General features: G+C 54.0%; 1 protein-coding gene across 9 annotated transcripts in view; it reads right to left on the bottom strand.

Annotated features, from left to right (window-relative positions):
- Nucleotides 1–8558: 8558 nt before the first annotated feature.
- RGS3 (regulator of G protein signaling 3) overlaps nucleotides 8559–24369 on the bottom strand; it is a 140074-nt gene continuing 124263 nt past the window's right edge. For 8 of the 9 annotated variants that reach the window (XM_060608921.3, XM_060608922.3, XM_060608923.3 and 5 more), the window contains 6 exons: nucleotides 23100–24038; nucleotides 15399–15463; nucleotides 11539–11640; nucleotides 11076–11137; nucleotides 10296–10462; nucleotides 8559–9500 (listed from right to left, as the gene is read on the bottom strand). In XM_060608921.3, the coding sequence (XP_060464904.2) occupies nucleotides 9315–9500; nucleotides 10296–10462; nucleotides 11076–11137; nucleotides 11539–11640; nucleotides 15399–15463; nucleotides 23100–24038 (1521 nt within the window). In that variant the 3' untranslated portion in view covers nucleotides 8559–9314. Of the gene's footprint in view, nucleotides 9501–10295; nucleotides 10463–11075; nucleotides 11138–11538; nucleotides 11641–11739; nucleotides 11970–15398; nucleotides 15464–23099; nucleotides 24039–24369 lie in introns of those variants that run through there. The other variant, XM_060608933.3, reaches the window with a different exon arrangement.

Below are 24369 nucleotides of genomic sequence, written 5' to 3'. Positions count from 1 at the left end.
ATAAATGGAGAGACATAGGAGGCTCAGGGATTGCAATATTCAACATAGTAAGGATGCCAGTTCTCCACAAACTGAAATGCAGGTTTAACACAATTACTATCAAGATCCCAGGAAGACTTCTGGTAGATAGAGGCAAGGTTATCATAAAATGTGTATAGAAACACAAAGGAACTAGAATAGGCAAAGTAGTTTTGGAAAGAAAAAAAGAAAAGAACAAACGGGGAGATCACTCTACATATTTCGAGACTTATTATATAGCTACAGTAATCAGGACTGTATGCCATTGGTGGAGGGACAGAAACATAGATCAGCGGAACTGAACAGAGAATTGAAAAATAGACCCGGACAAAGGCTAGCCAACTGATTTCTGACAAAAGTGCAAAAGCAATTCCATGATAACGTGTTACACCCACTCGGATGCCTAAAATAAAAAAAATTTTTAAAAAGTCACTGTAACAAGCATTCCGAAAAATTGTGAAGAGGTCGGAGCGCTCACGAACTGCTGGTGGGAAGGTAAAACGGTGCGGCTTGAAACACGGGTCCTCAAAAGGTGAAGCGTAGAGTTGGTGACTCAGCAGTTAGTTTACGACTCTGCCCAGGTCTACACCCAAGAGGACGGAGAACATATGTCCGCACAAAAACTTGCACACGAACGTTCACAGCAACACTATTCATAACGGCCAAAGAGCAGAAACAATTCATGGGCCCATCAACTGACGAATGGATAAATAAATAAAATGTGATCTGTTACACGGTACGTGGGATCAACACAACGGAATATGACCAAGCAGTAGAAAGAAAGGAGGAGCTGATCCATGCTACAACGTGATGAACCTCGAAAACGTTATGCAAAGTGAAAGAAGCCAGACAGAAAAGACCACATATCGTATGATTTCATTTACATGCAATGTCCAGAAGAGGCAAATTGTAGAGGCAGAACGTAGATTAGTGGTTGCTCAAAGCCAGGAAGGTGGGGCTATGGAGATGGGAGTGACGGCTAATAGGCATAGAGATTTTTTAGGGGGTGACGAAAATGTTCTAAAATTGATTGTGGTGATGGTTGTACAACTCTGTGAAAATACCAAAAACCATTGAGTTATACACTTTAAATAGGTAGATTATAGGATTTGTGGTTATATCTCAATAAAGCTTTTAAAAAGCTTTTTTTTTAATTTTTAAAAACAATTCAATAGAAGGATAGTCTTTTCAACAAATGGTGCTAAAGCAAATGGACATCCTTATGCTAAAACACCACAAAACAAAACACCAAGAACCTCAATCTAACCTCACATCTTCTGCAAGAATTAACGGGGACTATAAAGTATAAAACTATAAAACATGTAGAAGAAAATGTAGGAGAAAATCTTCAGACCCAGGGATCAATCGGTGAAAAGTTCTGAGACATAACACCCAAAGCAGGATCTAAAAGAAAAAAAAAAGTGATAACTTGATCGACATTAAAAAGCTATTGCTTAGCAAAAGGTGCATTAGCAGCATGAAAAGGCAAGCTGCAGACTGAGAGAAATTATTTGCAAATCACACACACGACGAAGGATTCATCCACAGAATATGTAAAGTACTCTCTAACTCAAAACAGTAAAAAAGCAAACACTAACTAGGAAATGAGCAAAAGGCGTGAAGAGACAGTGCACCAACAAGGAAATACGGAGAATAAATACAGGAGAAGATGCCCGATACCTTCACGTTCACTAGTCATCAGGGAAACATACATGAAAATCTGATGAGATGGCACCGTATACCTATTGGAACAGCTACAATAAAAAAACACTGAGGCAACATTGAAATGCTGGCAAAGAGGCTGAGACACTGGAACTCTCACGGTACAGCTACTCGGGAAGACTGTGTGGCAATTTCTTACCAACCTATACTTACTGCATGACCCAGCAATTGCACTTCTGGACATTTACCCCAGAGAAATGAAAACTTGTGTCCAAAACCCTCGACATGACTGCTGGTAGCAGCTTTATATGGAAACTGGAAAGAACCAAAATGTCCGCCAATAAGTGAATGGGTAAACCAGCTGTGGTACATCCACACCACAGAACACCACTCAGCAATAAACAGGATCGAACTCTTGGCACACGCAGCCACTTGGATGGATCTCAAGGCCATTATGATGAGTGAAGAAAGACCATCTCGAAAGGTCACATAGTGCACGATTCCATTTATATGACATTCTCAAAACGACAAAATTATAGAGATGGAGAGCAGATTAGTCGTTGCTAAGGGTTAGGGATGGAAGGTGGGGGATGGGTGTGACTATAAGAGTATCCAGGGATATCTTTGTGGGGACATAGTTCTGTGTTGCCACTTCCACAGCGGTTCCATAATCTACACATGTGACAAAATAACATAGAACTATACACACACACACACGTTGTACCGATGTCAGATTCTGGTTTCCAGATTGTACCATAACTATGTAAGAGGTAGCTACTGGGGGAAACTGGGTGAAGGGTACATGGGACATTTCTCGGCAGTTTCCTGGGGATATATAATTATTTCAAAGTTAAACATTGAAAAGAAAACCCAAGGCGCCTGGGTGGCTCAGTAGGTTGAGCGTCCGACTTCGGCTCAGGTCATGATCTCACGTTCGTGGGTTCAAGCCCCGCGTCTGGCTCTGTGCTGACAGCTCAGAACCTGGAGCCTGCTTTGGATTCTGTCTCTGTCTCTGTCTCTGTCTCTCTCAAAAATAAATACACATTAAAAAAAAAATAAAAAAAAGAAAAGAAAACCCAAACCACTTTCATTTCAGTGAGCCCCTGGGTAGAGGCTGAGCCTTCTGTGCACAGAGCAGATCTGAGCCCAGCAAGGGAGGGTGGTGCCTTCGAGGACCTGAACACAGGCTGGAACGGCTGCATGCATACAGCTCATAGCCTGCTTTCATTCTTCACAAGAACCCCATTAGTGGGAACTATTAGTATCCCCTCTTTATAGATGAGGACACAGTGGCTCAGAAAGGTTAAGTGACTTGCCCACAGTGACACAGTAAGTGAGCATCTGAGCCTGGACTCGGAGAGAAGAGAGAACTGTATCTGTATGCCCACCGTGTGCTTTACATATACTGATTTCATTAACCTTCACACAATCCCAATCAAGTGCATAGTAGTCCCATCTGACTGATGAAGAAGCTGAAATCTTGTGCCTTACGCAAAGCACAGAATTCTCCGGTTCTGTTTGTTTTCCAAATAGTTTTTACATTTTAATGTTCAAACTAAATAAAACCATGATGATTGTTAATGTGATTTATAAATAAATAAGATTGAAATTAAAACTGTCAGAAATTCTTTTTGACATGATAGGTAATTTCACAAAATATTTAATATTGTAAACAAACCACTTTTCGTGATATGACCTGTTTTACAATAACTTCCTTATATATCCGTTACCCAAATGATGTAATTACGCAATTTTTGGTTCGTCTAACTGAAAGCATTCTTTGAGCCCAGGTCTGTTGGCCTCTGAAGCCCATGTTCCTCATCACCATCCTCTGCTGCCTTGCGATGGGACAGATTCCGGGGATCGGGCCAGTTCTTTGCTGCAAGAGCACCTCAGAGGGAGAGGCAAACACGACCTAAGGTGTCAGAGGCAGATGGCTCCTTGAGGGAACTTGGAACATCCCCCGCCCATTTTTCAGATGGGGAAGGTCGCGGCCCAGTGAAGGAAGGGACTTACCATAAACTGGCCGCAGAAGTAGACCCTGGGTTGCTGGTTTCCTTCCCGCAATTCCGGGGACTGTGAGCTTTGCCTTTGCAAACTGAGCTCGGCCCCTGGACGGGGCTGCTCTGGCCTGGGCTTGGGGTGCGTGTGTGAGACAGAGGTGGGGTAGGTGTGGACTTTACCTCAAGGGAACGAACGTGCGAATAGCCTGCACAGGCTTCCTCCACTCAGCCCGGCTAGAGGTCATGGGCGGCCGCGTCACGAGCGGCATGAACCCGTAGGGACTCCAGGGCAGGTGGCAAATAGACCGCTCCATCCCAGTCAGTCCTTCTAGTTCCCCCTCTAGGGCGGAAGTGGCTAGACTCTGTTTGTAGTCCTGACAACCCTCCCCACACCCCCCACCATACGCAGACACACCTGGCCTGGATTCTAGCCCCTCACATCGCACAAAGCGCCATCTGCCCCTTCAGAAGGTCCTCAGGCAGGAGGAAAGTTGGTTCTCCTTGTTTCCCGGAAGAAACCACCAGGAGAGAGGAGGGGCCTCATACAAGGTCACACACGGGTTTGGGACAGGCCAGCTGCCCGCCTATATGGGTGCTACTCAGGTTGCTCCTCAAACGGCAAGCAGGACTCTGCTGAGCCCACTGACCCTGGGGCCCAATCCCACCCTTTTGTGGCCCTGCCCTTGTCTTTGAGTCACTGGTGGCCTTGTCTTAAAAACTGCCTGTCAAGCCAATGGGGGGGCGGCTTCCTCCCGCACAGCTGCTTCCTTAGCCTGACCTCACCTCTTGATGTTCAGTGGCAGCCCAGGGCCCCCCTCCATCTGCCTACGTGAGGCACCCCCTCTGCGGCTGGCCCCGTGCTAAGGGTTTACACTTACTCCTTATCTCACTGAGTCCCCCTGAGACCCATTAGGTGGGATTTACTATTCCCATTTTATAGATGAGATGACGGAGGCTCGGAGAGGTAAGGCAATTTATCAAAAGCTCTACTGAAGACTGGGATTCGGCTCAGGACCAGACATCCCCACACATTTAAGCTCCTGTCCTTCCTTAGGAAAGCTTCACCCTCAAGACCAGGAGAACCTGTGCTGTCCATGAATTCCCTCTGACCGGCCGGAGGCGAGGCTGCCCGCCATGAGGGACTGGGGTTCCAGTCTCTGCTCAGCCACAACATACCTTTCCACTTTCCCTGAACATTAACTTTCTCATCTGTGAAAGGAAAACAACACTCTGAACTCCTCCAGGCCTGCTGTGAGGACTGATGGAGATAAGGCATAGAATGCCCTTGGTGTGTGCCCCTGGGTGGCCAGCAGCTACTTTTTTTTTTTTTAATTTTTTTCGTGTTTATTTATTTTTGAGAGAGAGAGACAGAACGTGAGCGGGGGAGGGGCAGAGAGAGAGGGAGACACAGAATCCGAACCAGCCTCCAGGCTCCGAGCTGTCGGCACAGAGCCCGACTCCGGGTTCGAATTCACGAACAGTGAGATCATGACCTGACCCAAAGTCAGAGGTGTAACCAGCTGAGCCACCCAGGCGCCCCAGTAGCTACTACTTTTTATCTGCAACTGGCATTGCCCTCTCCCCCAACCCTAGCTACCCTCACTCTCATCCGTGCCGAGCAGGCCTGGACTAGCCCTGAAGCTCTTCCTCACCACCCCCTCCCCCCCCCCCCCACCGTTTCCTCCAACCCAAGAAACGGGCACCCTGGCGGCAGGGGGCCCAGGGCACCCCCTTTCCTCCTGTCGGGCCCTGCCAGGGAGAGGATAGGCAGAGTCAGATGTTTCACAGATGGTGCCGATTATAAGCCAAAGAACAGCTCAGAGAGCACTTGTCTGAGGCCCAGGGTCTGTTGCCTGAGGGCACGAGAGCACGGAGGGAGAGGAGGGGAGCAGAGGGGAGACTTTCTAGAGTAGGATATCAGTGAAGGGGACCTAGGGAGGGGACAGGAGGAACTAGAGGACCAAGGCAGAGACATGGGGGTGGGGAGTGCAGAGGAGTTTAGTGAGGGTGTGGGGAGCAGAGAAAAATGAAGCCGGAGAATCGGGGAGCGAGTAGGGGGCTCCCAGGGCGGACGACCCACGGGGGCTACTACTGACTGACCTGCCCCCATTACCCCACCAAGCCCCAGGATCCTGGCTTCACAGAGAAACAACTTTAGAACCGCCAGGGGCTCCCAGGCCCTCCTGAGCTGCTCTGGAAGATAATGAGCTCCCTGTCACAGGGGAGATGCAAGCAGAGACCCAAGAAGGGACTCAAGCATGAGTCAGCCGTTTAGACCAGATGGTCTCTTCCCAGCTGGAGAGCCGGGGAGGCCACATCTGCCCCAAGCGAGGCCAAGAGGCCAAGAGGCCAAGAGCTGGAGGGACCGGGCCATAGGCAGGCCAATGCTGAGTGTCGTCCCACCGGCATCCAGTGGAGAGCCACTGCCCTACCGTGCCCTCTCCCCTTTCCACCCTTCAAACCCCATCTGCAGGCTGACCCCAAGTGCTCCCAGCCAGGCCGGCTGGGCAGTGGTGTGAGGACAGGCTGTTTCTGACACTCCCTGGAACTGGCTGGCTTTGTCCTCTAGCTAAATGTTCCTGGAAGGACAGAGATCTGGGGCCTGAGGCTAAAGGCTCCCTGTCCGCACCGATCAGGGTAGAGTCCCGGCCTGGACAACTTTAGCATGAGCGTTGCCACCCCCCTGGAACCCTGAATAATGATGTCACTAACAGCAGCTTGCGTTGAAGGAACACATCCCCGTGCTTGTGGGCTAAACTTGCTGCAGGCATGACCTCCCTTAGTCACCGAAGCTCTGGGAAAGGTGCCAATACGCACAGTTTAGAGATGAGAAAACTGAGGCGAAGAGAGGCTGCGTGATTTTTTCCAAGATTTACATCTAGTAGTAAGCAATGGAGCCAGGGCCTGGGCCTTTCGCCTCTATGCAGCACTGCGCCTCCCTCTGCCTCAGTCTTCCCGTCTGTAGAATGGGAAGAGACCTGGACCTAATGACCTCACAGCCTTCATGTCCCACATTGAGCAGCCTGGGACTGCCAGACAGAAAGCAAGGGGCCTGATCCTTCCTTGCATGTTAAAAAAAAAAAAAAAAAGTGGGGGACAGCCCACTATATGGTGAGGGGACTGAGGCCTCAGTGGAGAGGGCTGTGCCCAAGGTCCCCAGGGAGCCCAGTCAGGGCCCAGGGCAGGGGGATCCAGGCACCTTTCCAGTGGGCCATCCAGCTGCTCAGCGGAGTCAAAGCCTCTCTGGGCCAAGGGACCCAGTGTGAGTAATGGAACCAGGCAATGGGGCCTTCCGAAATGAGAATTCCATCTGCCTGACTTTGCTCTCCGGGACTTCAGTTTCCATGGCAACTCGGGGGTGGGAAGGTGGAGGGCTTGGCCCAAGGCTAAACCCCTGGAACCCGAAGAAAGGGGAAGGTGAGGCTCTTCAGGGGCACAGGGTCTCCTCCAAGTGGAGGGCACCAGAGAAGTCGGGCCAGGCTGAGACTCAAGTCCAGGGCTCCGTCGGCTGCCAGCTCTGCCTGCTGGCCATCGTGGGAGGAACAGGAGCGGTATTGTGGTCCTCTCTGGGCCTGTTTTCCCAGCTGTCAGACCCCCAATCTCAGACCCGGATGCCATCTGCGAGGTGCCCTTGCTCTGAGTTAGAGGCACATCTCTGCCCCTCACCGTCCTTTTAGAAACCTTGAGGTGGCTCCGTGGTGGGAAAGCTCTTCACTGATTACGAGGCCAAACAGGGCTCAGGCCAGGTCCAATGCCAGGCCCTGGTGCCTGAAGAAGACCCAGCTCCACTCCTGGAAGAGCTCACACTCCAGTACTAGAAAAGAAGGCTGTACAACGTGTGCTGAGCACCTACTGTATGCCTGGCCCCAGGTTAGGCCTCCAGGGAAAAACAGCGAGGGGAGGCAGGGAGGAGACTGACCACACAGCCCTGTGTCCTCTGTGTCTCCAACTTACGGCGGGCAGATGTGAACCCAGGACCCCGGGCAGGGAACAGATCCAGGGAGATGGGGCCCAGCCCCTCCTGCACCAATTCCGTCCGGCTTCATCAAAGCCAGCCCAGCTGGGCCAGTCCCCACTCCAGGCCATGTCCAGGCCCCTGCGCCCCAGACCCTGGCAGGTGGCATGTGGGGGCGGCTTTGGCATCAGCTTGGCCTGGGTTCCAGGCTCCCTTCTACCTCCCCCAGGCAAGCGGTCCAGGGCCTCCGGTGAAGTGCAGCTTTGGACAGGGCCTTTCCTAAATTTGCATCTCCCATTAGGCACAGAGTGGGAAGCCTTCCCCAGGGACACAGAGGGACTCTCTGTAATCCCTGTTCCTCGTCACCTGCCCAGCTCTGCCTTCTATCCTAAAGGCATGCATGGGCCTGCCCACGCCCGGCCTCATCCACCTCCACCAACAAGCCCTGTGCCACCCGAAAGTCCCACTAGAACCTCAGGGTAAGGGGCGGGGGGCAGAAAAATGAAGAACTTTCGCCAGTTGGTGGCCAGGCTGGGACTCCACTCTGTGGCGAGTAGAGGACAGCAATCCAGAGTACAGGTTTTATAGCCAGCTGGGCCCACGCAGAAACGTCTGCCACTTGCCAGCTGTGTGACCTTGGACAAGTCACCCCACCTGCCTGTGCTTCAGTCTCCTCATCTGTGAAATGGGCATAACCCTCACCTCCCAGGCTTGTGGAGAAGATGAGATGGTAAACAGGACAAGCATGGCGGAGTGTCCGGCCCAGGGAGGCACCCTGTCAGGGAGGGGCAATCACCGGTGTATCGTGTGGCTCTGGGATGGGAGGCGGGTGATGGCGAGACAGAAGCCGTTCTGACCCTCCCAGCCCCAGTGACCCTGGGAAAGCTCAAACCCGGGAACACCCAGAAAGGGTCAAGAACGAGAAATAACACAGGCCTTTTATTTGCTCCAGAACTTGGCTGCTGTGTGGTCTGAGGGTGCCACGCCTTCCCAGAGCCCCTGAGGGACACCTCACGCAGCAGGTGCTGGATTTCTGTGCGAGGTCACACGGCGGCACCCACCCCTCCAGGCCTCATCAGTCCGGAAGACCCAGCTGCCACCACTGGTGCCCGAAACTGGAAAGTGGGGTCCACCCTCTCTGCAAGGTGGCTTTTCACAAGGCATTGGTTAAAATATTGCACTTGTAAATTAGGAACACTGATGAGGCAAAAATTTCCTATTACAGGACAACGTGCCAAGCATCCGACTACTGTTTAAATAAATAAAACTCAAGGTGAGGGTCTGAGCTGCAGCCCCAGTGGCCCCTAAGGAGAGCGCTGGAGCCCACAGCCAGGCCCCCTGCCCCATCAGCCAGTTCTTTAAGGAACTTGGTCAATGCTGAGTCTTTGCAGCACAGAGCAGCAGCTCCGGATCTGGCTCAGCCAGGGCCCCTGACCTGCCAGGGCCCTTGGGCCCCCTCGTACCGGGGCAGTGAGGACCCAACGGGGCCGGTCCTTCTTCTCCTCCAGTGGCCTGGGCCTCTCTCGGTCCAGGCCTCTCGTCTGAATGTCCGTCTGTCCGTCCGGAGACACAGCCTCCGGGGGCTTGCTTGCCCCCTCCGTCGCAGGGGGAGAGAGGCAGGTGGGAAGGGGGCCCAGCCCGCCTGATGTGAACACCGAGCTCTACTCTGGCAGCCCCTAAAGTGGGGGACTCATCTTCTTCTGGTTAATGAGGTCCAGGTAGAGGTCGGAGCGGAGGAAGCGCGGATACGAGTCCTTTTCCATGAGCCCGAAGATCCGCTTCTGCGCCAGATCGAAGCAGCCCCGGGTCACGCTCTGGAGGTTGTCCTTGGTGTGCTCCCGTGTGTAGGAGTCCAGGTTTACCTGCGGAGGCGAAGGGCAGTGCGCTCGGGTCTACCTGCAGGGGGGCGATCCTGGGGGCGGAGGGCCAGGAACGTGACCTACCCAGCCTCTCACCTCCGAGCCCCTCTGCTCCACGTCTTAAGGCCCAGAGTGGAGGCCCTCAGGTCAGCGATTCAAGTCGTGGCTCGGTCACTCATTGTAGGGCTGGTAGTGTATAGGGCCTGCGGACACCCCCTCTAAGGTCCGACTGCCTGGTTCGAATCCCGGCAGCGCCACACCTAGGTGTGTGACCCTGAGCGAGTCATCTAAGTGCTCTGAGTCCCGTTGACTCGTCTGCAGGTTAGGAAGAACAGTCTGTCCCTCAAAGAGCATTGAAGACTAAGCAAGGTCATCCATGCTGAATAGATACGGATTAAATCGATAGATCGTCCACTGTGACTCTGCACGCAGCGTCTAGCACTCAGTCAGCACTCCGTAGGTGTGGGTTACTCTGACTAGGTTCTCTGAGACTGTCTCCTCATTTTTAAAATGAAGAGAATATTAAACCCATTACAGGTTGTCGTCAGGTTAAATAAAAGAGCACACACATAAAGGGCTTAGCAGGTGCCTGCCACACCGGTGCCTGGGCAGTGACCATTTCTGTTCTTCCCAGGGCCCCTGTCTGCTTCCTCTGCACCCTGGACACATGGTCCCCGAAGGTCACTCTGGCCTCTTCTTCCTGAGCTCCTTGAGGCTGCCAGGTACCTACGATCACTGAGAGGCCACTGGGGATGGGGATGGGGATGGGGATCCTGAGGGCCCGGCCTGAGGCCTTACCTCCTTGCACGCCTGGATCGCAATGTACTCAGCAAAGATCTTCTTGGCCTTGGCTGTCATCTTGGACTGTGACTTGACCTTCTTGAAGTCCTCACATGCCAGCCAGAATTCCAGGTTCTCCTCACTAAACTCGGTGCGAAGGAAGGCCTGGAACACTGCTAACCCATCTGTGAGGAGAAGCCCAGGCCCTTTGTGAGAAGCAGAACGAGCTACTTCTGCCCTCTGGCCACCCAGCTTCCCCTCCAGGGACCTTTAGGGTGCAGAGCTTAGTAAGATAACCGCTTCCAAGAGCCAGGGGCCCAGGGCCATGGACCCACCCCTGCCACTCTGCCTCTCTGGGAGCTTTGGCCAGATGTCTCCCCTGTCTAGTGCCTCAGCTCCCTCATCTGTAGAGTGGGGGTCACGAGTCTATTTCCTGGAGCCCTGCGAGGATCAGAGGGGATCCTGCCCACGAGACGCGGGGCACATTTGGCCCAGCGTAAGCCCTGGGTACGTGGAAATGTTTATTGTTACTCTGGGACTCCGGGTCTGAACACACAGGTCCCAGTGGCCTCTGGCAGGCAATGCCAGCTCCCGTGGCCAGGGCAGCGCTGGCAGAAGCCGGCGCCGAGGCCAGCCCAAGGGCCTCTCCCGACAGCAGAGGCCCCTAGGGGGACCCAGCAGAGAGGGAAAGGCGACCTCTCTGGGACCAGCCTCAGTCTCTGGGTCTGGGAGAGGAGCAAAGAGAAGAGGGAGGGAGGTAACACGGGGAGGGGAGCAGGCCGGCCGGCCCCCACTTACATTTGTGAAGCAGCAGCTTCTCCAAGGACTCACCCCACTTGAGGGCTTCCTCTGAGGTGGGCCTGAGGGGGGGAGGGAAGGGACACAGTGAGGCACCGGGAGGTTTTGGGGAAGTGGGGTGGCTGGGGCTGGGGGCACTCTGTCGGCTGCCCTCGGGCCGGGCAGTGGCCAGCCCAGCTGAGGAGCCCAGAAGGGGGGCCCACCCCGCTTCTGTGGGCCGGCACCACTTCCAGCTCCCACCTCTGTCCCTGCCTGGCTGTTCTTCCCAGAGCAGCTGTTCCGGGTGAGGGCTGCTGCTTGCCAGGTGCCAGGCTCTCTGAGAGAGCCTCCATCCACCCCAGAGCTGGGTCCAGCCAAAAAGCCCTGTGCATTTAAGCCGGCCACCAGCCCTGCTTCCCCGGGGACCAGCAGGGACCAGCGAGTGCCTGAGGGGTCACGGGGGTCGGGGGCGGGGGGGACCTACTTGAATGACTTCACCATTTTGTCCGCCTTGCCCGCAGGTTGGGCCCCAGGGGACTCGTTCCTCCTCCGGAAGATGCCCAGCTTGTTCTTCATGTCCTTGGCTCTGGGGGCAGAAGCAGAGAAGGGGGTCGGTCAGCCTGGCACACTCAGCCCCGGCAAATGCAGGGCGGGAAGGGCATGCGCTGGGGTGAGAGGCACCTACTCCTTCATCGTGTGCCGCCTCTGGAGGTTCCCGTTGCGCGTGAGGTACATGCCTCGGAGCATCTCCGCGGGGCCCCCCACCTTGGGGCCCGGGGTGGTCCGCGGGGAGCGCCCCCCAGGCTCCTGCCCCCAGGCCTGCGTCCCGGGCGCCGGGCAGCGACGGTGCCGCGGGCTGCCGCCTGCCGAGCGAGCGCTCGTTCGCCGCGATCTCGGCCGGAGGACTGGGCTCCCGGGCGCAGGCCGGGCTGGGACTCAGACGGGAGGAGCCAGGAAATGGGAGGGCCCAGGACGGGGAGCGGAAAAAAAAATATCCCTCCCGGCCAACCCTGAGAGGGAGCCCGTGAAAGGGGCATGTGTCTGCAAGGGGCGGCCTCTGGGGCCCGCCCGGCGGAGAGCCAGACCCAGTTATTTGTGACCGGCCTCCCCGTTGCCATGGCAGCGCCAGGGGAAGGAGGAGAAAACAAGTCAGCAAATTGCCGGGAGGGAGGGACGGGAGGCTCTGCCCACCGGGGTGGCTGGACTGGCTATTTTTAGCCAGGAATCATTTTTAGTCTGGCCACTCCCCCAGGAGGCAGCTGGGCAAAGCTGCTGGCAAGAAAGGGGTTAAATGTCCCATGCTCCAGTGTGCCCCCCTTGTTCCTAGACCCCCAGGCACCATCGGTGCCATCGGGCACCTCCAGGAGAAGAGCTCCTGGCAGCTGGCCTCAGCCTCAGTCGTGGGCTTTGGATACAAGCCGCCACCAATATGCACGATGCCCCAAAAGTCTTAGTACAAACTTAAGCTCAAATAACTTCAGACGTACAAATCCTATAAACTTTCAAAAATGTCATTTGGGATTTTAATTAATGTAACTTGTTTAACACACATTCAGTTTTGTGAATTTTGAATGATAAACTTTAACATTTTTCATTTTTGGTCTCTGTCCTTCTAAATATAAAAAATCCTGACTTGAAACCAAAAGTTAAAATGAAGAATGCATTGGCAAAATCACAATGCTACCTAAGCGTAAAAGGAATTTAAATCATTCAACTTTTGTGGCTCAGTCGGTTAAGCGTCCGACTTGGGCTCAGGTCATGATCTCACAGTCTGCGGTTCAAGCCCCGCGTCGGGCTCTGTGCTGACAGCTCAGAGCCTGGAGCCTGCTTCACATGCTGTGTGTGTGTGTGTGTGTGTGTCTCCCTCTCTGACCCTTCCTCTCTTTCTCTCTCAAAAATAAGTAAACAGTAAAAAAAAAAAAAATAATTCAACTTTCAGACTGGTGTTTGTAAGTTTGTAGTAATTACATTTCTGCAGTTATTCCAGCTTAAAGTAGCATTAAGGCCTACGGGACACTCTGTGTAAGGCGTTAAGGGAGGTGGTACCCTGTGGAGGTTAAGTGTGAGATTCTGGAGCCACACAGCCTCAGGTTCAAATCCCGGCTCCAGAGGTTACCAACTGAGGTTACCAACCGTGTGCTCTTTGTCAAGTTACCTGACCTCTCAGAATGTCGAATTTTCTCATCCATCAAAAAGCAATGATTGTAGTACCTACCAGCTGCTTAGGGTTGTAACTGCACATAGAGTTTTAAGCACATTGCCTAGGGCAAAAATGCTCAGACTAGAGCTGAGGCCCACAGTGTCCTGAGGGTCCTGGGCAGCTGCCCAGGGCTGGGGACGCTGCTCTGGCAGGTCTCAGCCGTGAGCTAAGGCCAAGGAGTCCAGGGATTGGCAGCGTCTGGGCGAGGACTGGGGCCCTCAGCAAACCCGGGAGACTGGGTGCCAGCACGTGACTTCCTGGGGCATAGTGCTCTGTCTGACAGGATGGCAGGGCTCAGAGAGGCGCCACGTGTCCCCACGTGGGTCCAGAAGGCAGAATAGGGACCCATAAGAGGAATCTAAAAGAACGCTTTCCTCCAATCGGAGCCATGAAGACATGGAAGGGGTGGGCTCTGGGGCCTGGGCTCTCATCTCTAGGGGCTCAAAGACTACCTTGCAGGGCTGCTGTGAACCTCCTTCGGAGCTTCAATAGAGGAGGTTCTGAAGAAAAAATACCTATGTATTTCTATTTCTATTGTTAGCCCCAGCACGCCAGGTTTCAGATCCCCGCTCTACCACTTACTTGCTGCGTGACCTAGGACAAATAACTTAGCTTCTTTCTGCTTCAATTTACTCATTTGTAAGATAGGGTAAGAAAAAAAGGAAACGTAAAATAAAAACAATGGTAAAGAGGGGCGCCTGGGTGGCTCAGTCAGACTTCGGCTCAGGTCATTATCTTGCGGTTCACGAGTTCGAGCTCCGTGTCCGGGCTCTGTGCTAACAGGGTCAGAGCCTGGAGCCTGCTTCACATGCTGTGTTTCCCTCTCTCTCTACCCCTCCTCTGCTTGCACTCTCTCTCTCTCTCTCTCTCTCTCTCAAAAATAAAATAAAACATTAAGAAATTTTTTTAAAATACTGGTAAAGATTAAATTAGATAATATATGGAATACACACAGAACAGTGCCTGGCACAATAAATATTAGTTATTTTTGTTGCTATCTCAGATTCTAAGAGTCCTCGATTATGTGAGCTTCAGGCATTCAAAGGCAGAGAGCGCCCACCCCAAAGCAAGGCTAGTGTTGGTGGACCAAGATGGCTCCAGCACCCCCAGGTGGCCACCCCTACTGCCCCCTACTGCATCCCCCCCAGGAGCAACACCCACAGTGGCTTTGGTGATACCTGGACCCAATGGTGGGTGCAAAGGGCTATTTTTTGTGCATTTTGCCTTCCCGAGAAGGCGTGACTGTTCCTGGCTGCAGAGTGAGAGAAGCCTACAGTTGCACAGGAACCTGGAGAGGGCAAAGGAGCTGAAAAGAAAGAGTTTCTCAGGTAGTGGACACGAGCCAAAGTGGAGGCCAGGGAAAAGGCTGCCAGAGGCATCTGGGAAGACTCCTGTCTCCTCCCCCAGACCCCACTGTTAAATAATGGTGGGTACTACCAGACCTAGAGGGGAGGGGGGGCTCCTTCTGGGGGCCTCCATGTGACCCACTGCCTTCTCTCCATCCCTCCCCCTAGTCTCCAGGGCTTTGGACCCAGGTGTACAAGGAGGCCCAAGGAGAACGCACATACACCCTGTTCATTTATTTGGCACCTCTAACAAACCTCCAAAACGGAAGTGTAAGGCGAGTGTGACCAGAAAGGCTGGGGAGTGTGGGCTTTGCTACCTAGACCAGCAGCGCCACCTCCTGGTAATTCCCAAGACAGCTAGCATTCAAGGGCTTAGGAGGAAAAGGGGGGAATCCCAGTAAACTGTCGGTTCAGTCCTTTCTCAGAGGCAGCAAAGAACTTGTCAAGGGCACTCAGCCACCGCTTGACTCAGAGGCTGGGCCGGGGCCAGGACAACCTGGCTGGTTGCCTCTGCTTGGCTCCCTGGGGCTTCCAGGTACTGAATCAGCACACTGCATCACTCGCATGAATGCTGAGGGCAGTGCCGGATGCTCAGGACCCTCATGACCCTACCCTGGGGCCACTGCTAAGTCCTAAGATCCTCTTGTTCACTGGTGTCTGTCTAGGGAAGGACTGGACACAGCCCCTTCTCCCCACCTGGACCCGTGGAGGAGAGGCAAGTTTGAGGATAGAGGAGGAAAAGGGGGTTGGGGAGCCTCCCTGATTGCAAGGTTGAGGATCATGATCTTTGCAACGTACAGGTTTTTGCTCTTTCTCTTCCGAGAGGCTTCATCGTCATCCCCAACTGCGTCAGCCCCACTCATCTGTGGAAGAAAGATAGACACGTTACAGTCCGGGCATCCGAAGGCTGCTGCCTGAGCAAAGACAGGCTCAGGGATCCAAGAGCTCCTGCCAGCCATGCCACCCCTCTCCTGCAAAGCCCCCACCCCTCAGGTGAGGGACAGGGAGACCCATTACTGGGAACGGCCTGTCCATGAAGTACGGTTGGCTTGGCAGATCCCCCAGCCAAAGGCGTCTCCCCCTGGTGCAACTAAGAACCCAGGCTGCAGGGGAGAAGCCAAAGACACAGCCCGAATGGCAGAGCCAGAGACGTGGCGCTTAATCACGGCAGGCAGTAGGGCAGACTGGAGAGCAGGGCTACAGCAGGCGTTCTGCAGTGTGACTCAGCCACTCGCTGTCCCTCTGTGAGCCTCTGCTTCTTAATTTCAAAATTGAGATCATAATGACTAACTCAGGATTCTGAGGTCTGACAGAGACCTGAGATTGGTTGGCAGTGTGTAAAGTGAATTGTTGCACAAGCCTGAGAGAACCACTTTTGCCTTAAAGTTTTCCATGACTCCCCGGTGCCCCCAGGGTAACATTCAGACTCCGTAACATGATGCACAGGGTCTGGGTAGAAAGTTGCATTTTAACATCAGTTACAATTCCTTCAGTTATCTCTCCAGCCTGACCCCTGCTCCGGCAACCTCCTTGACCCTGCCCTCCAGGCAAATGGAATGTCTTCACCTGACCTGCCCTGTCACCTCAGGCGTTGCATGTGCTATACCTTCCATGGGAGACGTTTTTGTGACCCTCCCATCTCCCTTTACTCCCAAGACCCAGCCTCAGGAAAGACTTAGACCTTGGGTAGGCCCCTTAAATGCCTCCTCACCCGGGGAGCACCCTTAGACCAAGGGTGTGCCCCCTGCACACCTTTTGGGGTCCCCATCATATTTGAAATGGCTTTTTCTAAATCTGTCCCCTCTGCTTGACTGTGAGTTCTCAAAAGCAAGCCCTCTGTCCATCTGGATCACCTTCACGGGCCTGGCACACATTTGAAGCACAACAAGTATTTGTCAGGTGAATGAATGAATCAAGAGAAGGAAAGCAGACTGAGAACAATGAGTCTTGAGGCCCTCACTGCCTAAATCACGGCTTGCAACTTTATCCCCCACTGCTCCATTGGGGCCCACACTTCGCACCCCCCACCCTTTCCCTCCCCTTTGCCTGTGCTGTGTCCCCCCCGTCCTGGAATGCCCTCTCTCCTCTCCCTCCTGCCCCGCCAATTCTCATCTCCTTCCGGTCTGTCATTCCTCTTCTCCCGACCCCTCCAGATTTCCACCATCGCTACCAGGGCTGTCCTCTGTTCCCTTTGCCCTGCTGGTGCTTGTCCATCTTCCTCCAGGGGAAACCCAGGGCTCCAACAGTGCCACCCTAGGGCAGGAGCCCAGGAAATGTTCTGGGATGGGAGAGGCGCTAGAACTCAGAGCGGGCTGGGCATGGACACTATGTCCCAAGACAAGACAGCATGCTACCAGGTGTGGACTTCAGCTCTGACTCCTCAGGAGCCCCACCCTGGGCGTCAGTTCCCTCATTTGTAAAATACAGACGGGCTAATTCTTAAAGTGCTCTTAATTCAAGTAAGAAAAGTGGCCTTATTCCAGACATGGCCAGCAGGGGGGGCTACTAGCCTCAGCAGAGTACCCACCCATGGATGGATGGATGGATGGATGGATGGATGGGATTAGAGCTTCGTTTATGGAACTCATACTGCAGACCAAACCCCAGAATGCGCATTATCCAGATACCATCTCGTTAATACTCAAAGTAAGTCCACAAACGGAGGCTCAGAGAAGTTCAGTCACTTGCCCAAAGACACTCAGAGTGTAAATGACAGCTGGAATCTGGGCCTGTATGCATATAAAACCTGTGTTTCTCCACCAGAGGATGCTGCTACTCAAATGTAAGGACAGGGCACATTTTGAATACTCTCAGTAAAAGACTCAGGGGAAATGCCACATCCTTCCTGAGGTGGCTGCCCAGCCAGGGTTGTAAACACGTGTGTGTACGTGCACACGCAGGCACACACCCACCTCTGGTGTGTGATCCCAGAGCTTGGGTTTACAGGAAGTAAGTATTGATCCTATTTCCACTGACTGTGGAGGAGTTTCTTAGCCTCTCAGCTCTGACTTCTTTAGCCATAGCCTAGGTGTGGTGACAGCCACAGCCCTGGCTGCTGGAAGATTCGCCAGGATAAAGTCTAGGCCCTTGTGGCCCAATCTTGGTGGCCTCTGTAACCAGGGCTGCCAGCGTTCACTGCTCAGTGAGTCTTACTTCTGTCGCCCCGTTGCGCACACAGGCTGTAGTCACGCCCGTGCGGCTAGCAGTGCCCGAAGCCCCCACCCGTGGGAAAGGGCCACGGGCGCTGGACTTCCTGCCATTCTAACCTCAGCTTCCGTACTTTATCGAGCCCACACAATGGGCCTGGGGACCACTCCCGCCCCGCTGCACCCCCAGCCTCTGCACTGCTGGGAAATGGGCTCTTCCTTCCACTGCTGGGAGGGGGTCATCTTCGGCAGGGACCAGCCTACACCGATCGGCCTGGTAGCTCAGGCCCTGGGAGTCGGCCCCCAGAGCAGCTAGGGAAACCCAGGCGCTGAGGGGGACCTGCAGGCCAGACAGAGAAGAAACTGAGCCAGAAAGTCAGGGTTCGGATTTCTAGCCCCACAGTGGGCCCCAAGGCTCCCCCTTCAGGAGCTGCAGTAAGGCCTGCCCAGTACCCAGCACACAAGAGGCCTCTCCCTCCCATCTCCCCACTGCCTTGCCCCTCCACAGGGCCCTCCCTGCTGAAGAAGTGGAGGAGAGTCCAGAACCACCAGCCCTCCCTTCACTCCAGGCAGCAATCTCTGGGGCCTGCCCAGCCCCCACTGGGCCTCTCCAGGGACTGGCGGCTCCCCGCCTCTTGGAATAAGAACTATAATTCTTAGTGTAATTATGACTATAATAACAGTTGTGGTTAAGAGTGTCAATTGTTTTAAACTGTCTGGATTTGAATCCTACCTCAGTGACTTATTAGCTAATTGACCTTAGCCAAGTTACAACCCCTCTGTGTGCCTCGGTTTCTTTATCTGTAAAATGGGGGATAATAGCTGGACCTACCTCCTAGGGGTATTGTGGGAATTAATTAAGTTAATACATATGAAGTGCTGAGCACAGTGCCTGGTGCTCGGTGACGATCAGCTATTGTGGTTATTGCTATTATTTATTGAGCACTCACTATGCGCCAGGCACTGAGCTGAAGTGCTTTAACATACTTTATCTCACTCTTCTTTACAACAATTCTAAGAGCTATTTGTTGTCCTTTGCCCCAGTTGACAGCTGAGGAACCTGAGGCCCAGGACTGCTCAGCAGCTTGCCCGGGGTCCACAAGCTGGCAAGTAGCAGAATTTCAGGTCTGGCTCCAGACCCCACCCATGATTGAGGGCTCTCATGAGAAGGGCGTCGTCTGGTTTCTCTTACTGGTCCTGACCCAACTTCTGGGGCCACCTGGCCAGGCCTGGCTGCTCTCTCTCTGACCTGGCTCTGCCTGGCAGACCCCGTAGAACCTTGTGGAAACACTGGATCTAAACGCTACACGTATTTGTTTAGACATAGGAAATAACTTCTTTAAGCTTTTTTAAAATAGGAGACTAGAATGTGTAATCACATCTTGGATCTGGAAGGCATGTTAGGGGCCCTCTTGTCTGACCTCTGGCCTAGGCGAGAAGCTTGGCGTGACAAGGTTAGCACCCTCCGCTGACAGCCTCTGCCCAAGCCAGTCCCTGTAGGAGGAGCGGGGGAAGGAAGCATGGCCAGGGAGGGCCTGCAGCCTCTGTCTCCCAACTGTCAAAGAATGACCTATGATCCTGGGCCAAGCCAGGCCAGGCTGAGGCAGAATTCACTGTAAGCACTCTGGGCACCGACACAGATACACCCAGGGCTTCTCTGCCTCCCAGGAAAAGGCCAGGCATGGACCTGTGGGTCTGCCTGCAGGGTCACCAGGGAGCAGCCAGCAAGGCAGAAGTGGGCAGCAGAGGGCACTGTGAGGCAACTCAACTCAGCACAGGGAGCCAGGCGTTGGGGGGGGGGGGGGTGCGGAAGGCCCAAGGGATGACATTGGTGGGGAGGTCTCCTCTCGGAACCTTAGGCAGCCCATTTGTAAAATGGCCCCGGCGAATGGACCATCTCTCAGATCTGTGTGGTTCAGATATTCCTACTCACAGCAGAAATCAGTGCACAAGGGTGACAGGTAGGGGGAGGAGTAACACAGGGACTGTCTCTCCTGTGACAGGCCACATGTGTTCCAGGCAGCCTCAGCTTAGCCACACGGCAGCACAATGACCAGCTGAGGGCCACACCAGCTGTCTGGCCCTCCTGGGTTTCACTTCATGACAGGATCACCGCCATGGACACAGCTTTCTACATAGAGCAACTCCTTAAATCTCTGGGACAACTCCATGAACGCTTAGCACTCCCATTTTCCAAGAGAAAATGAAAGCTCAAAGAAAGATATCACTTGGCCGAGGTCTCAGGACCAGGAAGAGGAGACAGAGCTGAGATTTGAACCTGGGGCTGTTTGACTCCACAGCCTGAAGACTTCCCTCCTTCTTCAGCTCCTGCCTGGAGCAGCCTGGAAACAGTGGCCTGTAGGCATCAGCTGACCCTCCCAAAAAAGCCAGGCCCCAGCCAGGAGGACGGAAGTCATGGCGGAACCCACTGCCTTCTCCCCGCCGCCAGTCCCCACACCCTGTCCCTCACCAGTCTAAGGTGTGCAGGGTCCGGGGTACAGCCAGGGAGGACTGGACAGGGTGAGGCCACTGTCCAGCTCCAGCACTATGTGCTCCGTGGCCTGGGACAGAACACCTCTCCCTCAGCCTCAGCCTCCCCGCTGGAGGACAAGTACGGGGGGTCCCACCTTACAGCAATGTTATGAAGGCCAGAAAAGGGAGCTGGAGGCACTTTGTGAATGTTGCCATAACTGTCACCACTCTCGCTCCTGCTCTCTCATCCTCATCATCAGCAATGATTCCCATTTATGAGACATCCAGCAAGCTCTAAGTAGCAGGCACTGCCCTAAACACTTTACCCAAGTCAGGCTATTTAATCTTGCCAACAACCCTACAAAGGAGGTATTATTGCCATACCCATTTCGCTGATGAAGAAACTGAGGTTCAGAGAAGGGCAGGGATTTGCCCAAGGCCAACTGCCAGTGAGGGATAGAGCGAGACCAGGGGCTTGCCCAGCTTAGACCTCAAGGGCAGCGTTCTTCCTGAGGCCGACTGGCTGGAGTAAGCAGGATGTACACGAAGACGGACTCAAAGCTGGGTAAGTGGAAGCCACAAAACGGCAGCCACCATAGGGCAGTCTCTGAGGCCCCCGCCAGCTCAGTCACTCAAGCCCAAGAAAGGAAACAAGAGGCCAAAAGCGGGTGGGGAAGAAAGGATGCTAGTGAAAACCTTGGGCTCCCAAAGGAGGATGCTGAAACAGGACAAAGCTGGTCTGGGATGCTGGACACCCCACACACAAGTCTTCTGCCCCCAAATAGGACCTGAGTTCAGCTGGTTTGGGGAACTAGAAGTGTGTGCATGAATGTGTGTGAATTTGTCTGTATATAAATATTTGTATTTACATACAGAACAGAACTTGGAAGGGTCTTGGAGAGAGGGTGCGGAGTCAGGATCAGGGGGCCCAGCAGGCAGTGAGGCCTGGGACCTCGGTGTCCTCAAGATGGGAATGGCCAGGCCTGGTCTGAGTGAGCCTGAGGCCTCACCTGGGTAGGGCACAGTTCTGAACCCTCTCTTATAGTAGCTGCATCAAGAAATGGCCTAAGATGGTGATACTCAAACTATGGGGAACATCACAGTCTCTGGGGGAGCTTGTTTCAAATGCAGGGCCTGGGCACCACCTGCTGGAAATTCTGATCCCAGAAGTCTAGGGTTGGAGACTTCAAAATCTATGTATTATTAACCACTTCCTGGTGATTACAGGGCACATCAAAGTGAGAATCACATATGTTTGCTGATGAGGAAACAGATCCAGCCCCAGTCCCTTTGGGATTTAGTTCTAATTCCTGGGCCCAAAGTTTAAGGCCCTTTTCTGGGGGTTCCAGCCTGCCTTTCCAGTCCAGCTGCCTTGCAGAAGGTGTCCTCCTAAGTGCCAAGTTGGCCTTATTGCTAGTGGCTGAGGCTAAGAAGACCTCTGGGGCCATGTCCCAGCTCGGTGGGGAAATGTGCTGGAATCCATTAGTCATGCCTGCCACGGGTGTGGAGGCAGGAATGGCAGTCCAAGTGCCATGTATCTGTCCACCCTGCACTTTAGGAATCCTCTGCTCTAGCCAAACTGGCTTCTACAGACAGTTTGTCCAGGCCACGTCCACTTACAGAGAATGCCTGTCTCATCTTCTCTTTATTCTACAGCTGCTCAACCATCAAGGCCGAGCCGAGGGACATCTTTCTCTGGAAGCTTTCCATGATGCCCCTAGACCCTGAGGTCTTTCCTCCCTGAACTCCCACGTCGCTGGGGGTCAGCTGCCCTCCGTGGGCCCTGGCCACCCCCACCCACCCAGCTCACAACACTGTCATAACAACACCTTGCACTGTGCTGGCTGCTAGCACCTCACCATCATCTACGAGCTCCTGTGCTAATGTCACCATCAGGCACCAGGTTCTTCCGTTCCATCCTCAACCATCCTGGGACATGAGTGCAATTAGTCTCTGCTTTTCACAGAATGACACTAAGGCTCAGATGAGCCCAATGACTCACCCAAGGCCGCACAGTAAATAAGAGACAGAGCCCAGGCGCAAGCTGGCTGGTGGGTTTCGAGGCCATGGTGCAATCTTTTCACTGCTGGGCCACCTTCCCGACCCACACAGATAACTCATTCCTCACAAGTTGAGATCAGCCTCGCAGATAACTGGGGCCCTGCAGTGGCACAGAGCACAGGGCCTGGCACACAGCAGGAAATCAATAAACACTTATTCATCTATTTATAAATATTTGCAAGAGGTGAATAGCATGGTGCTTAAGAGCTCCAGCCCCGGAGCCAGACTCTAATTCTGGTTCAGACAGTTATAAACCGTGTGGCCTGGTGCCAAGGGAGATAACCTCTCGGTGCCTCGGTTTCCCCATCTGTGGGGAACACCAATGGTATCTACTTCCTAGGCTGTTGTGAGCATTAGTGAGGTCGCATAAAATCGCTTAGAACAATGCCAGTGCAGGGGGAATCTGTGCTGTCGTTGGCTGATGGATTTCCAGTAGGACGAGGCCTGGACCTAGTCTAAATTATTCTACTACAGGAGACAGCTCTCCAGCTAACGTCTCAGACCTTTTTGATCCAAATGCACAATGTCCTGGGCGAGGCCACACCTGCTCTACTTTCGGCAAGGACCCCCAATCCAGAGGAGCTGTAAAAACACAGCATCTGGAGTCACAGAGTCACGGGCTTAAGTCTAGGTGCTGCCTTCTTGGTCTCTCCATGCCTCAGCTTTATTTTCCGTCAAATGGGTAGAAGGCTCCCTGGAAGGCTTAGAGGGGCGCAGGGGTGGGACAGCGAATGCTCATACCCTGCAGCTCTGGGATCCACCTCCCTCCTCCCTACCGCCTCATTTATTACCCACTCCCACCCACCCACGGCCTTCTCACCTTCCTGTGTCCTGTGAAAAAGAGGGAAAGGTGGTGCATGGAGCCACCGTTGCGGCCCAGTTCCTTCTTGAGGGTGCGGGGCGAGGGCATGGCCCAGGTGGACGCGGTGCCCTCCCCGTCCGAGCAGTGCAAGGTAGTGTCGGAGGCGAAGCAGGGCCCGCGGGCTTCCTGCAGCAGGCTGCCCTCGCTGTGTGTCCGGCGACGCAGGGAGTTCTGCACCCTCAGGGAGAGGCCCCCCTCGGCAGCCTGGCCCGCCTCGATCATGCTGCTGCGCTTGGCCTCATGGTGCTCTCCGTAGTTGTCATCACTTGTGTCCTCCTCTTCTTCCTCCTCGTCCCCCTCGTCCCCCTCCTCAGCCTCTTCTGCATCCTCCTCAAAGCCCAGGCCGCCCCCTTCCGCCCCGGCCTTCTGGCTGTAGGCGCTATCCAGCCGGACCTCGGGGATCACAAAGGCTGGCCTGGAGGCCACAGGCAGATCTCCAGGGGCTGTTGGCGGGTCCCCAGAGCTTGTGGTCTCCTTAGCTGGCAGGGGGACCTGATCTTGACAGGGCTCAAGCTCCTGAGCAGGGGGGTCCCGGATGACAGGGAGGTCTTGGCTGACTTGAGGGTCTTGGCTTGGAGGGGGTTCTTGGCTAGTAGGAAGGTCCTGGCAGGGAGGGACGGCAGGGGGTTCCTGGCATGGTGGGGAGTCCTTGCTTGGCCAGGGCTCCTGGCCTGGAGGAGGTTCCTTGCAGGAAGGTGAGTCTTTGCTGGACAGTGGTTCTTGGCCAGGAGAAGGTTCCTGGACAGAAGAGGACTCCTTATTGGGTGGAAAGTCTTGTCCTGAAGGAGGCTCCTGGCCAGAAGAGGGGTCCTTGTTGGGTGGCGGGTCCTCGGCACCCAGCTCCTTCCCTTCCTCCAAGGGCATCTCTCTCTTCTCATCCGCCTCTGGCTCAAACATCTGGGAAACAAGAAGCAAACAAGAAAAGCTCAGAATGAGAGGCTATGAGATGCCAGGCACCGTGCACGAGCCAGCATCACAGAGGCCGAAATAAATCAGGCAAAGGCCTGAACCCCACACCTGACACTCCACAGTCTAAAAGCTAAAGTGCCCCCCCCTTTGGGTTAGCTGTACACGGGTTCCCACCCTTCTCTCCTTGCTTGAATCTTCTGTCTGCTCTATCAAAAACGTGGTTGGTCATTTAGCGGGAGAAGGAGGAGAGGTAACCATGATTTTCTGGCTCCTATGGTGTGCCAGGGTCACGCCAGATTAAACACTCCTCTTGTACTGT

The sequence above is a fragment of the Panthera onca genome, chromosome D4, assembly GCF_046562875.1.
Source record: "Panthera onca isolate mPanOnc1 chromosome D4, mPanOnc1 haplotype 2, whole genome shotgun sequence".
Classification (NCBI taxonomy): domain Eukaryota; kingdom Metazoa; phylum Chordata; class Mammalia; order Carnivora; family Felidae; genus Panthera; species Panthera onca.
Note: the sequence above shows the minus strand (reverse complement) of the source record. Positions and strands in the feature narration are given on the sequence as shown.